The 15,089-nt window shown below is 39.9% G+C and overlaps 2 protein-coding genes across 12 annotated transcripts in view; one reads left to right on the top strand and one right to left on the bottom strand.

Moving 5' to 3' along the window:
- Positions 1-15,089, top strand: part of LOC137410750 (uncharacterized) — a 660,974-nt gene that overhangs the window by 398,192 nt on the left and 247,693 nt on the right. The gene's annotated exons all lie outside the window — the stretch shown is intronic.
- LOC137431107 (complement factor H-like) overlaps positions 1-15,089 on the bottom strand; it is a 287,920-nt gene that overhangs the window by 80,938 nt on the left and 191,893 nt on the right. For all 11 annotated transcript variants that reach the window (XM_078781438.1, XM_078781448.1, XM_078781441.1 and 8 more), the window contains 2 exons: positions 10,543-10,622; positions 3,029-3,164 (listed from right to left, as the gene is read on the bottom strand). In XM_078781438.1, coding sequence (XP_078637564.1) covers positions 3,029-3,164; positions 10,543-10,622 — 216 coding nt within the window. The remainder of the gene's footprint in view (positions 1-3,028; positions 3,165-10,542; positions 10,623-15,089) is intronic.

Here is a 15,089-nt window from a genome sequence, read left to right on the forward strand (position 1 = left end):
ACGTATTGGCCGATGTATAGTCCAGGTTTCAGCTCGTTTCAATGTATAGCCTTTGAGATATGAGCGCCAACACATTCTGGGCGGATGGACGGACGGATGGACGGACAGATTGACAGACATCAATGTTGATTTTGAGGGTTTTCGTTAATAACTCAAGAATGTGGAAACAGCCGTTGCTGAAATTTGAATGGTATTTACATATCAGCAAACTGAAACCAACCACCAACTATTTTTGAGGTCAACATAGGCCAAATTTCTAAAATTGTCAATTTTAATCAGATTCACTTAAACTTTGAAGACGATTTCCTTATCAGGTCACTGAATTCAACCACTAATTATTTTTGAGCTCAAAAACGGATGCTCAACTGAGTGACATTCTACTTTGTTCTGTTTTGTCAAGTGTCGCTCTATGAGTGATTTTTCATTTGTCTGTCTGTTTGTTTGTCTGTTTGTTTGTTTGCCCGCACAGAATAAATATGATTTGCTCTGCAACCGTTAGTCCGATTGACAGGAAATTTTCACCATCAGTGCAACTCCACCTGTAAAAACTTTTTATGATAATTATGACGTCATGGGTCACGTGGTTCGGCCGCCATCTTGGAAAAACCTAAAACATTGCACCTCCATATATCCAAAAGCGCTGCATAGAAAAAATTGAGACATGGCTCATTGTAAAGAACTCTCCATGTGGAATAGCATATGTTAATGATGTCATAGGTGCCTCTATTACAACGTCATAATTTGACAAGTACAAAATTTCATCCAATCAAGATGAAATTTCTTGAGCATCATCTCGGGATAAATTGGTGGAGAAAGAAAAATGATGACGTCATCTGTCACGTGGTTCGGCCGTCATATTTGTTTTAACGCAAAAGCCTTAAAACAACTGAAAACACGTCCTGGTGAAGGTCTGCAATCTCTGATTGTTCTTTCAAGCTTTTTTGCATCAGTGATAACAATGTACATATCACTTCGCATCAAGCTCAGAATATTGACCGAACAGCAAAAAAAAGAAGTGATTGTGAAGATTCTCTTGAATTATCTCATTCTGATACTTATTCTCCAAATGTCTAGCCATAGCTTAGCCTGGTGTGTTATGTGTTAGTTTCGCCTTTTAGTAGTTGTCCAAGACTTACATACGTGCCTATCTTGTGTCGATGTCTCGTGTGGCAGTGATTCATGAGTTAGTTATTCATTATCTCATTCTGATGGTTTTTTTTCACCTGGTCTGTCCATAGCTTAGCCCAGTGTATTAAGTGTTAGTTAAGCATCCGAGTGTATGCCCAAGACTTCCGTGCATGCTTATCTAAGGCGTATGTCTCATGAGGGGGTAATTACCCCAGGCATGCAAAGCAAAAAGCGGGGTTAAGCAATTGGTTCATGTGCATCCGTCCGATCAATTTATGATCGAGGAACAGCTAATTTAAATTGAATGTTATATTTGGAACACGAATCAGAACATGAATCGGAAGATAAGTCTTTCGTTTCATCGTATGTTTGCTCAAAATTCATGCCGATCACGCGTGCGCATTAAACTACTTGTGTTGGAATAGAGTATTTTAATTGTTTTCCTTTCCTGTAATATATTTTTTACTGCTTACTCTCACCAATCATGTTAACCAGTTGAAGTTTCTACATTTTTTTGCCTCCACAATCTCCCCCCCCCCCCCCCCCTCCCCCGCATCATCAGTCCGCATTGCAGATGGAGACAGAAAAACAGTCAAATGCATCAATTAATCACTGACATTCTCGACATACAAAATAGTTTGGTGAAAACAATGAGGAAACAAAAAGAACGTTGAACATCATGTTGTAATTTACACAGAGTTTCAGTAGGTCAAAAAAAAAAATTTAAAATAAAAACAAGAAAGAGCAATCAGAGATCGCCAGGACGTGTTTGTAGTGGTTTTAAGGTTTTTGTGTTGAAACAAATATGGCGGCCGAATCACGTGACCAATGACGTCATTTTTTTCTCTCCACCAATTTATCCATCGATGACGCTCAAGAAATTTCATCTTGATCGGATGAGGTTTTGTACTTGTCGAATTATGACATCATAATGGGGGAACCTATGACATCATCATTAACATGTTATTCCACATGGAGAGTTCTTTACAATGAGCCATGTCTTAATGTTTTCTATGCAGCGCTTTAGTGAGAGAGGTGCAAAGTTTTTCGGTTTTTCCAAGATGGCACCAGTACCACGCGACCTGTGACGTCATTATTATCATTAAATTATGTTTTATATATGTTTTTATATGACCCCTTATTGTATGTTTTGTGTGTTCGTTTGTCTTTTTTTGTGATTGATGTAAGCTCTTTCACGAGCTTCGATCTTGTACGAAAAAAAAAATTCTACAGAAGGAGCTGCACCTGTGGTGAAAATTTCCTGTCAATCGGACCAACGGTTGCAGAGAAAAAAAAATTCATCTTGATCAAATGAGGTTTTGTACTTGTCAAATTATGATGTCATAATGGAGGAACCTATGACAACATCATTAACATGTGTTATTTCCCATGGAGAGTTCTTTACAATGAGCCACGTCTCAATGTTTTCTATGCAGCGCTTTGGGAGATGAAGAGGCCCAAAATTTTTCGGTTTTTCCAACATGGTGCCAGTATCACGTGACTTATGACATCATAATTAACAATAAAAATTATACAGGAGGAGATGCACCCATGGTGAAAATCTCCTGTCAATCGGATCAACGGTTGAGAAAATCATATTTATTATGTGCGGACAAAGAAACAGACAGCCAAACAAACAGACAGACAAACAAACAGACTCAAATGCAATACCCTCTCCTCTGGCAAGGGTAAAAACAATTGTTATTTTACAAAGGCCCAACTACAGCAGAATAATTTGCTCTGAAAATAGAAACCTGTGAAGACTATTTTCCAACAAATTATGCTGAAATTAAAAGAATGTTATTTACCAAAAATGTTACACCTCATTGTCATACAACAGGAATATTTTGAAGGTATGCTCACAACTCCAAGGAGTGAAAGGATGAAAGGAGACATTCACCTTTATCACAAGAAGGGAGGTAGATAACACCATCTGTGCAGGTGTGGATGAGGTTTGGTCCCCCGGTACCTTTCTTGCATCCGAAGGTGACTTCAACTCCTCCAGGTATTGTGTAATTCTTAACACCTCCACTATACTGCATGCAAAAGGGATTAAGACAATTGGTCTGAAAACATCTTGCATCTCTGTTGTTTATTCTCACATACATACGTTTTAGCTCTTACACGAGCCTCGATTCTGCATACAAAAAAAAAATACGACCTGTTTTTCATACTATGTGACTTATCTCATCAAGAAATGTCATATCTTGAACACTTTCCTGTGTATCTCTCTGCACATTAACCCCATACGGCTGAGTTATACAAACATGAAAGTTTGGATCAACCTTCAACAAAAACTAATTACCTCCGCCAATGAGGTAATGTTTTCACACCTGTTTGTTACCTCAACCCACTAAGGTGGACAGAGGTTATGTTTTCACCCCTGTTTGGCAGTGAGCAGGATTTCTGAAAAGTTATGGATGGGTTCGGATGAAAATTTGTGGACAGTTTGGATTTGTGACAAGTACCGATTGTTTAGATGTTGGTGAAGATCCGTATCCAGATACTATAATTTATAAGTGATTCTTCACCATTGAAAGATGTGTCCAAACATGGTATACAGTACCCGTCCGTCACATGGTATCCGTCCAAAACCTTGAGATATCCTGCTCACAGACAGACAAACAAGAAAGATGTCGTGCATAGCACGATACCTGCGAAATCCAATAAACAATGGTTACCATCGAAACAGCAATTTGGTGATTTGAAAAATTTGACCTATCAAGTGTTTTGTGATGATGTATCAAGTGAATCAAGTGATGGAATGGTGTGCACAACAAATTTGATCAACACATTTTCTAATTGCCGCAAAAAAGGCGTTTTACATGTTTTGGACAGCATTGGCCTTGATGTTGAACTAATTCAGACCAGAATTTGGACAAATATACTACACATATGTACAAATAAGCTGTCGGTTTCAATTTGATATCTTGAGAATGTCCTGAGGTTTGGCAATTATAAAATCACAAAAATATCCCATTTTATTATAATGGGATTAAATTATTGTCATGGACACTGTTTTCTCTTTGCCATGTGTGTTTTTTCTTTTTGCAAAATGGGACTTTTTATATTCCACGAGGGACTTTTCCCGATGTCACTAAACAACCTGAAAAAAGGAGAAATTTATTAAATTTGTTTTATATTGCACCCTCTTAGCTTGGTACTGAAGGTGGTTTACCAATGGGGGAGAAGGGGCCTTTTGATTATGACGAGTGACCCTGAATTGGTATTACAGAAGGCCCTCAGACAGAAGGCCGAACGGGGTCTATTGGGTCTGCTGCGTCTTAGGGTCCATAAGGGTCTTCAGGTTGTAAAGGGTTCTATGTGTCTTAAGGGTCCTTGGAGTCTTGGGGTCTGAAAGGATGTTATGGTCATAAGGGGTCTTCGAGAAAACAAGGCCAGATGTTTGAAAACAACCCGAAAATATTCTACCATGAACGAGGGAAACGAAAGCAGAATGTGTCATCCCATCCTGAAAAAGATGAACTGGAACAATTCTGGAAAGGAATTTACAAAGATCGACAATAACACAATAAGAAGGTGGAATGGATCCAAAGCCTGGAAGAGAAGAAGCAACATCTCAAGGAAATTCCCCCCCCCCCCCCCCCCAGCAATAATTGATGCAGAAAATATAAGAAGAATGGCTCACAGAAGGTAACACTCATCCCAACATCTGAAGAAACCCAACTACCTCACAAGTATCAGCCAATAACTTGCCTACCAACAACATCCAAACTTTCAAAGGAAATACTCACAGATACGATGTACCACCACCAAACACAACAAGGAGGCCAAGATACAGAACAGAAGGGATGTAAGAGGCGCAGTTATGGAACAATAGACCACCTACTACTAAAGAAGGCCATACTCTGAAAATGAAATATGAGAAGAAATAAACTGTCCATGGCATGGATAGACTATAAAAAAGAGCTTTTGAGAGCATCCCACATTCATGGATGATAAAGTGCATGCAAATGTACAAGACCAAGCCCCAATTGATCAAGCTGATTGAGAAAGCAAGGGATCTATGGAATACCACACGAATCCTGCAACACTTGGAATGAAAGATCGAAATACCAGGAGTGAAGATATGACATGGGATCTTCCAAGGAGACAGCCTTTCTCCCCTCCTGTTTTGCTGGCTCTTGATCCACAATATAGCCTCATCAATGAGCATGGACATGCATACACCGTAACATCTAAGAAACATCCGAATAACTCAGAAAGGTGACAATCTACTGCACATAAATTATTTTAAACAACTTGCACTGAACGACGAAAAATTGGCAGAACAACGGAAGTTAGTGAAACAGTACTCTGATGACATCCAAATGGAATTTGGCCTAGATAAGTGTGCCAATTGGGAAGACCAACAAAAAGCGGACAACATAAAAATGTACTTAGACACAACGATACAACAGTGAGAAGACGAAGCATCATGCAAATATCTTGGAGTAAAAGAGAGCCACCACATACGTCACAAAACAATTCCCAAATAATACATGTGTAGAACGAGGCTGATCCTGGAACGTACCCATCTCCAAGGAGCAAAATGAAAGCCTAAATCCAACTCGCAATATTAGTGTTCCAGTACATCTGTGGAATAATAATCTGGCCAAAATCAAAAATAATTAATTGGATATCAAAAAAAGGAAACACTTAACCATCCACAAAATGCTGCACAACAATCACTACATCCCGAGAATGTACCTGCCGAAATGAGAAGGAGGTAGCGGCCTGATGAAGCTCAACGAAGTCACAGGATGACAACTGCAGGATTGGTCGAATATGTAAAAAGTGCAACAGACTACCGAATCCAATTTGAAACCAAACATGAAGACAACAAACCAGAGAATGTATCTCTAAACGACTTAGCAAAAAAAAAATCCAAAGAGAGGTGTGAATGGAAGATGTCACACAAGAAACCTAAACAACAACGAGTACACCCCCAACAATTGCAAAAAAGAATAAAGAAAAATATAAAATGAAATATCAAAACATATACACTGGGAAAACAACAAAAGAGCAGGAAGATATTAAAAAAAACAAGAGTTGGACAGATTGGGAGTCGACAACAAGGCTTTTTGGAATGGCTAAGAAAAGGTCATCTCAACTGGGATGGAGAACAAATCATTATAAATGCCCAAGACCAAGGACACCACAGCAATGGCTTTAAGAAAATAGGTTTAAAAAAACTCATCTCAGAGCAGGTGTACACCCAAAGGCACAACAAAGTATGTCGAGTAATCCACTGGCACATCTGCAAAAGTCTCAATATCCCTTTTCCAGGAGACTCGTGGAAACATGAACCAAAAGCAATCACTGAAAACAAGGAAGTCATGCCCACGTATGACCTAATTATCCCATCAAGAGAGAACACAGAAAACAAAGCATTGCGACCAGATATAGTATTGAGGTACAATAAAGAAAAGAAGGCATTGCTGAGGGAGGTGTCAGTCCCCAGCAATTTTGGCCTAAGCAATGCAGAAATCCAGGAAATGACCAAGCAACAAGACCTCAAAAATGAAGTGAAAACATCCTGGAAGATGAAGAGCACCAAAATTGTACCAGTGATTATTGGAGCAATGGGCATGATAAAAAAGAACCTGACAGTATTCTTAAAAACCATCACTAGGAATATTTATACAGATGAACTGCAGTTGGAAGATGTCTGGGGCTCGGCGACAATCTCAAAAGAGCCCTCGGAACAAAACTTTGAGAATAAGGAAACTTCGCAAACTGGTCCATGAATCACGATCCCTCATTGAAATGGAGGTGGATACTTCGAGACATGGGAGGACTCCGTTCCACCTTCTAAAACCCGCATATGGAGATAACAAAACACACACACACACACACACACACACACACACACACACACACATACACACACACACACACACACACACAAACACACACACCCTCTCTTTTTCTTTTTTTACACGAAACGAACAGAGCTACAGCCTTTTTACATGTTCAGAAACTCATGGAAGAGCAAGATGGAGCTGAGAGTGGACAAACACCAAGGAAATGAATGAGCAGTAAAGGAGAAGAGGAAGGAAGGAAAGGAGGACATACTGAAACAAGAAAACAAGAAATCAAAGATTTGCATACCCTTGCTCGGACTTGTTTTGTGTGGTTTTATAGATGTAGTCACATTCAAATTGAACCATACATACTATAGATATACTCACATTCTAATTGTACATACTTTATCGACGTACTCACATTCTAATTGTACATACTTTATCGACGTACTCACATTCTAATTGCACATACTTTATCGACGTACTCACATTATAATTGTACATACTTTATCGACGTACTCACATCATAATTGCACATACTTTATCGACGTACTCGCATCATAATAATACATACTTTATCGACGTACTCACATTATAATTGTACATACTTTATCGACGAACTCACATTCTAATTGTACATACTTTATCGACGTACTCACATTATAATTGTGCATACTTTATCGACATACTCGCATCATAATAATACATACTTTATCGACGTACTCACATCATAATAATACATACTTTATCGACGTACGCGCATCATAATAATACATACTTTATCGACGTACTCGCATCATAATAATACATACTTTATCGACGTACTCGCAACATAATAATACATACTTTATCGACGTACTCGCATAATAATAATACATACTTTATCGACGTACTCACATCATAATAATACATACCTTATCGACGTACTCACATCATAATAATACATACTTTATAGATGTGCTCACATTATAATTGTACATACTTTATCGACGTACCCACATCATAATAATACATACTTTATCGACGTACCCACATCATAATAATACATACTTTATCGACGTACTCACATCATAATAATACATACTTTATCGACGTACTCACATCATAATAATACATACTTTATAGACGTACTCACATCATAATAATACATACTTTATAGACGTACTCACATCATAATAATACATACTTTATCGACGTACTCACATCATAATAATACATACTTTATAGACGTACTCACATAATAATAATACATACTTTATAGACGTACTCACAACATAATAATACATACTTTATAGACGTACTCACAACATAATAATACATACTTTATCGACGTACTCACATAATAATAATACATACTTTATTGACGTACTCACATCATAATAATACATACTTTATAGACGTACTCACATCATAATAATACATACTTTATAGATGTACTCACATCATAATAATACATACTTTATAGATGTACTCACATCATAATAATACATACTTTATCGATGTACTCACATCATAATAATACATACTTTATAGATGTACTCACATCATAATAATACATACTTTATGGATGTACTCACATCATAATAATACATACTTTATAGATGTACTCACATCATAATAATACATACTTTATAGATGTACTCACATCATAATAATACATACTTTATCGATGTACTCACATCATAATAATACATACTTTATCGACGTACCCACATCATAATAATACATACTTTATCGACGTACTCACATCATAATAATACATACTTTATCGACGTACTCACATCATAATAATACATACTTTATCGACGTACTCACATCATAATAATACATACTTTATAGACGTACTCACATAATAATAATACATACTTTATAGATGTACTCACATCATAATAATACATACTTTATAGACGTACTCACATCATAATAATACATACTTTATCGACGTACCCACATCATAATAATACATACTTTATCGACGTACTCACATCATAATAATACATACTTTATCGACGTACTCACATCATAATAATACATACTTTATCGACGTACTCACATCATAATAATACATACTTTATAGACGTACTCACATAATAATAATACATACTTTATAGATGTACTCACATCATAATAATACATACTTTATAGATGTACTCACATCATAATAATACATACTTTATTGATGTACTCACATCATAATAACACATACTTTATGGATGTACTCACATCATAATAATACATACTTTATAGATGTACTCACATCATAATAATACATACTTTATTGACGTACTCACATCATAATAATACATACTTTATCGACGTACTCACATCATAATAATACATACTTTATCGACGTACTCACATCATAATAATACATACTTTATCGATGTACTCACATCATAATAATACATACTTTATTGACGTACTCACATCATAATAATACATACTTTATCGACGTACTCACATCATAATAATACATACTTTATCGACGTACTCACATCATAATAATACATACTTTATCGACGTACTCACATCATAATAACACATACTTCATAGACGTACTCACATTCTCATTGTACATACTTCATAGACGTACTCACATTCTAATTGTACATACTTCATAGACGTACTCACATTCTAATTGTACATACTTCATAGACGTACTCACATTCTAATTGTACATACTTCATAGACGTACTCACATTCAAATTGTACAATGTACATACTTCATAGACATACTCACATTCGAATTGTGCATACTTCATAGACATACTCACATTCAAATTGTGCATACTTCATAGACGTACTCACATTCTAATTGTACATACTTCAAAGACATACTCACATTGAAATTGTACATACTTCATAGACGTACTCACATTCTAATTGTACATACATTATAGATGTACTCACATTCTAATTGTACATATTTCATAGACATACTCACATTCTAATTGTACATACTTCATAGACATACTCACATTGAAATTGTACATACTTCATAGACGTACTCACATTTTAATTGTACATACTTCATAGACATACTCACATTGAAATTGTACATACTTCATAGACATACTCACATTCTAATTGTACATACATATTATAGATGTACTCACATTCAAATTGCACATACTTTAAAAAAAAGAACGTGTACTGCTGACAACTACGAGGTGGCGTTTGCGGCCTACATTAGCATATTCGGTGTGGACACACAAACAAACAAACACATGCACGTTTTCCACATAAGCATATTAATTGGTGACTTTGTAATTTATTATAATTGTACTGGAAGTGAGAAAGTTAGAGTGAGTAGTTGCACCAACGTTGTCACGCATTTGTTCACCACATGCACATGAAAACATCGGAAAACTTCACTTCTTTATATCAAGACATTGTGTACAAGATATTTTTTTATCTTAAATGAGAAAAACATTATTTAGGCCACATGACATCATGAGGAGCAACATAAAAGGTTCAAAACAATCATTTATGAGTTCACGCGACTGGGCAAATCGGGCTGTCATGTACATTCAGAAATCGAGGTGTGGGTGTGTGTGTGTGTTTTATGTCAGTTTATTTTCAGACATCATCGCACACGTGTACGTACTGCAGTGAAAAAACGAGAAGAAAGAGTCAGGTTTTTCTTCACTAATACTTCTCCTGACAATTCACACCCAGGATTAGAATCTGAGGAAAGGAGGGAAGGTACAAGTTAAGATTAATATTTGGATGGAGATTCAGGGCAATCATTGCGTGGCCCTGCAACAGAGTGCTGACCTGTACAGTTGATTCAAATTCACAGAATTACCACAGAATTACCCCCAGGGAGGCACAGAGCAAAAAAATGAAAAATCCCAAGTGTAGATATATCCGTAGTATATTATGTGGCTAAATTACCTCTCCCCTCATACCAGTGGAAAAGGAAAATGTGGTGTGTTTTGTGGAAGACTCAAACCCCTTTCCCTTTCCCCTTTCCCTTTCTCTTTCTCTTTCTCTCTCTCTCTCTCTCTCTCTCTCTCTCTCTCTCTCTCTCTCTCTCTCTCTCTCTCTCTCTCTCTCTCTCTCGCGCGCCCTCTGCTGGCTGTCGGTGTGTTTGGGCGCGGCAAGATGGTGGCTGTGCATGTGTGGTGAGGTACGAGCTGCTCTGCTGTTCTACTCTTTTGTCCCTTTCCACGTCGTATCTCACCTTTTCCTTCCCCCTGTTCGTTTATCTTTACATCCTTACTCTGCATTTGTGCCCCAACCCCTCCCCTTTGATCAGACCCAACACTTCGGGGCTTCGGCCTCCCCCATCCCCCTCTGCCTCCCTTTTCCCTCCTCGATTCCCTTTTCTTACCTCGTTTGTATTTATATTCACTCCGTGTCCTTTGTTTCCTTTTCCGTTCTGAGAGAGAGAAAGAGAGCCCGCAGCTGTTTGTGGATAACTTTTGCATTAATCGGCGGCCCATCCCGTCCTCCGGCTGATCGCTTTTTCTCCACCAGCTGTGTTTGTTTTTCGCCTTTGAAAATCTGTCTCGGCTCGTAATTAATTAATCACTGTTCGAGAGCGATATTCACTCTCCCGTCCTCGTCCCCCCCCCCCGCCCCCCCCCCGTCCCCCGTCCCTCGCCCCCGTCCCCCGTCCCTCGTCCTTCGTCCCTCGTCCCTCTTCCCCCGTCCCTCGTCCCCCTTCCCCCGTCCCTCGTCCCCCGTCCCTCGTCCCCCCCCTCGTCCCCCCCCCCCCTCGTCCCCTGTCCCACCCCCCCTCGTCCCCTGTCCCACCCCCCCCCCTCGTCCCCTGTAAATTATGACCTCGTTTTCGCGTTACGCAGCATATGAAGCGTTAACTCGTAGACATGGCGTTGTTTGTGTCCCACCGAACGAGGTCAGTGTCGAAGACCTCGTTATCGCTGTGGGCAACATAATCGGTATTGATAAAGTTCGCGCGGCCTCACGAATGAACAAACGTGTCGTTATTTTCGTATCCGAGGCTGAACTGGTTCACGAGATTGTACGTACAGGATTATCGACAGATGACGGACATTTCGTACTCGTGTCCCCTCTCGACACTCCAGCCGTTAAGGTCATCATCTCGAACTGTCCTCCATTCCTGAAGAACGAGAGACTGGTCTCCGAACTATCTCGTTATGGTACTGTGGTTTCGCATGTCACGATGTTACCTTTACGTTGCCAGGACGACCGGGCTAAACATGTGATGTCTTTCAGGAGACAAGCTTATCTTGTACTTCCTCCTTCTAACGTCGAAAGAACGCTGAACATTGTTTTGAAATTCAAAATTGATAATCATGATTACCAATTATACGTAACCACTGATACCTTGAAATGTTTTGAATGTGGTAAATTCGGACACCTGAAACGCTCTTGCCCAAAAACGGCTTCGTCGAACGATGGGACAAACCACGTAAACAACAAGGGTTCTTCTTCTTCATCTTTTGCTTCGGCTGTGAAGGGAACATCTTCCATGTCCGGCAATAACGCTCAGCCTTCCCATCCCGATGATCCAAACAGCACAACGAACGTCGGGGATGGTTTCACCATTGTTCCGTCAAGAAAGAGAAAGACCCTTCCCGACGGTCATTTAACTCAGAAAAAGGCAGCATTTAACAATAAGCAACCTGTCGGTAACACCCCCCCAGTCGTGACCGATGCCACTCTACAAGGCTTACCTGGGACAAACCCTGTACCTACAGCCAACAAGTTCGGCCCCCTTTCATGTGAGGACATAGACGTTCCACATGCAGGGACTGGTTTACCTGTTAACAAATCAAATGGAATCGTCTCACCTGTTACGGACTCGGCTATTGGAAAGTCCTCTGATGATTTTGCTGAGACCACTGGTGATGAACCTGCTGAGACCACTGGTGATGAACCTGTCGAGACCATGGATGATGAACCTGCTGAGACCATTGGTGATGAACCTGCCGAGACCACTGGTGATGAACCTGCCGAGACCACTGGTGATGAACCTGCTGAGACCATTGGTGATGAACCTGCCGAGGCCACTGGTGATGAACTTGCTGTCACTTTGGAAAATGTTAATCCTGAGCATGATGATGCTGAATTCCCGCCAGCAGAAAATAGCGAAACTGTCCCAGTTACTGCTCTCACTTCATCACCGGGTGAAGCTGGAATCGCAGGAATCAATATCTTGCAAGAGACTCCTATTCTGCTAGATACCGCCACACCATCGGAGGTTGTTGCAGTCGGGGGAAGCAACATCGCTGCATCTGCTGATGCTGTTTCTGTTTCACAAAATCCACAGATTATTGCTGTTATTCCTCAAAGCAATGTTCCCACGGTGGGAGAGCACACAGATGTTACAACTAGTGCAGGTCCGTGTGCCAATATTGATGACAGCAGCGACATGCAGGATTATACAAGCTTGTGTGATTCGGAAATTAAAACTGACTCCGACGAATCTGACCTGGAGGAAGCAAACAGCCAGGTGGAAGCAATGGAGAAACCTACCAGTCTAGGTCCTACTTCCCCTGAACAAATACGACTTTTCTTGCAAAATACGTACAGGAAACGCAGTATAAACCTAACAGAATACTTTCCCGATTTACCGTCCTTCCTTGAGTGTGCTCAGGCTATTATACGCAGGCCTGACTTATTCAACTTTCCTCAGACACATTGTCACCGTTTAAGAAAATTGATCGCCAAGACGAAAAAGACTCTAAGTTAATTCATGGTGAGTTTCAAGATTGGAACAGTAAATGTCAATGGTGGTGGAAGTTCACTCCGCCAGATCCAGATCAAGCAGCTGATAAACGCAAACGGTCTCGACATAGCGTTGTTGCAGGAGACCCACGCTGTCAGATCTGTTCAGGCCCAGTGGCGGCTCATTATGGATAAGGAGTGTTTCTTTAGTAACAGCTCCTCGTCTAAGGCAGGAATCATGTTTGTCTTAGGGAAACATTTCCAACCATCCTCGCTTCAATTTGCGAATATCATTGATGGCCATCTTGCCTCTGTGACCTTCTATCTCAATCAGGTCAAGTTTACAATCCTTAATGTGTATGCTCCAAGCAAAAATGGTGAGCGGATCTCCTTCTTTGCTGAACTGAGAAAGTTCCTCCAAACACTGGATCTGCAGACTTGTCTAATTATTGGTGGCGATTTTAACTGTACTGTTAATGCCTCATGCGACCGAAACGGGCCGGAACCTCAACCATGTACCGCAAAACTCTTTGCAAATATCATCGCAAAATATAATCTCCATGATGTCTGGCGCTTGCAACACCCTTCCGAACAATCCTACACATGGTGTCGTTGTTCCAACAACCACATCTCACTTGCGAGGTTTGATCGCATTTATGTAAATTCTCACCTGTTACATGGAGTTTGCAAATCTGACATCGTGCCTTCCGGTTTCTCCGATCACTTCCTAGCTCGAGCATTCGTTCAACTCTCGAAACCGTGTCCAGGGAGTTCTCACTGGAAGTTCAACAATAGTTTAATAGAAGACTTCAACTTTATTCAGGCTTTTGAATCTTTCTGGACAGATCTCTTGGAACGGAAGCTAAGCTGTTCTGTTAACCCACTGGTGTGGTGGGATCTAGTAAAAACCCAAATCAAAGGCTTCTGCCAACAATACCAGAGCTTCTCAAAAAGGGCTGATTATGAAGCAAGGAAATTATTGCAATCAGAGATTTTACATCTTCAGAGGGTCACAGGACAAAATAATAATGTGCAAAGAGCCTTAACCGAAAAACAGTCTTTATTGAAAGAAATAACTGAGAGGAATGCACGTGGTGCCCTAGTTCGGATGAGGGTGCAGCACCTTAACGAGACAGACATACCAACTAAGTATTTTTTTTCCTTAGAGAAACGCCTTCCGAACAAACAGCTCTCTCAACTGCGTTTGGCAGACTCATCCATCACTTTCAACCAATCAGTTATTAAACTTTTCACAAAGGAATATTTCTCGAAAATATACTCGATGGAGCAAATAAATCCCGTCAGTGTCGCCTCTATCTCCGTAGGGCTGCCAGTGTTGTGTGAGGGTGGACGTTCCTACCTGGAGGGGCCCATTACCTTGGACGAACTTGGCGCCGCTCTGCACAGCCTTGCTGTTGGGAAAGCGCCCGGATTGGACGGACTCACAACTGAATTTTATAATAAATTCTGGCATCTACTGGGTCCCGAACTCCT

Source organism: Myxine glutinosa, chromosome 7, assembly GCF_964187855.1.
Source record: "Myxine glutinosa chromosome 7, kmMyxGlut1.1, whole genome shotgun sequence".
NCBI lineage: Eukaryota > Metazoa > Chordata > Myxini > Myxiniformes > Myxinidae > Myxine > Myxine glutinosa.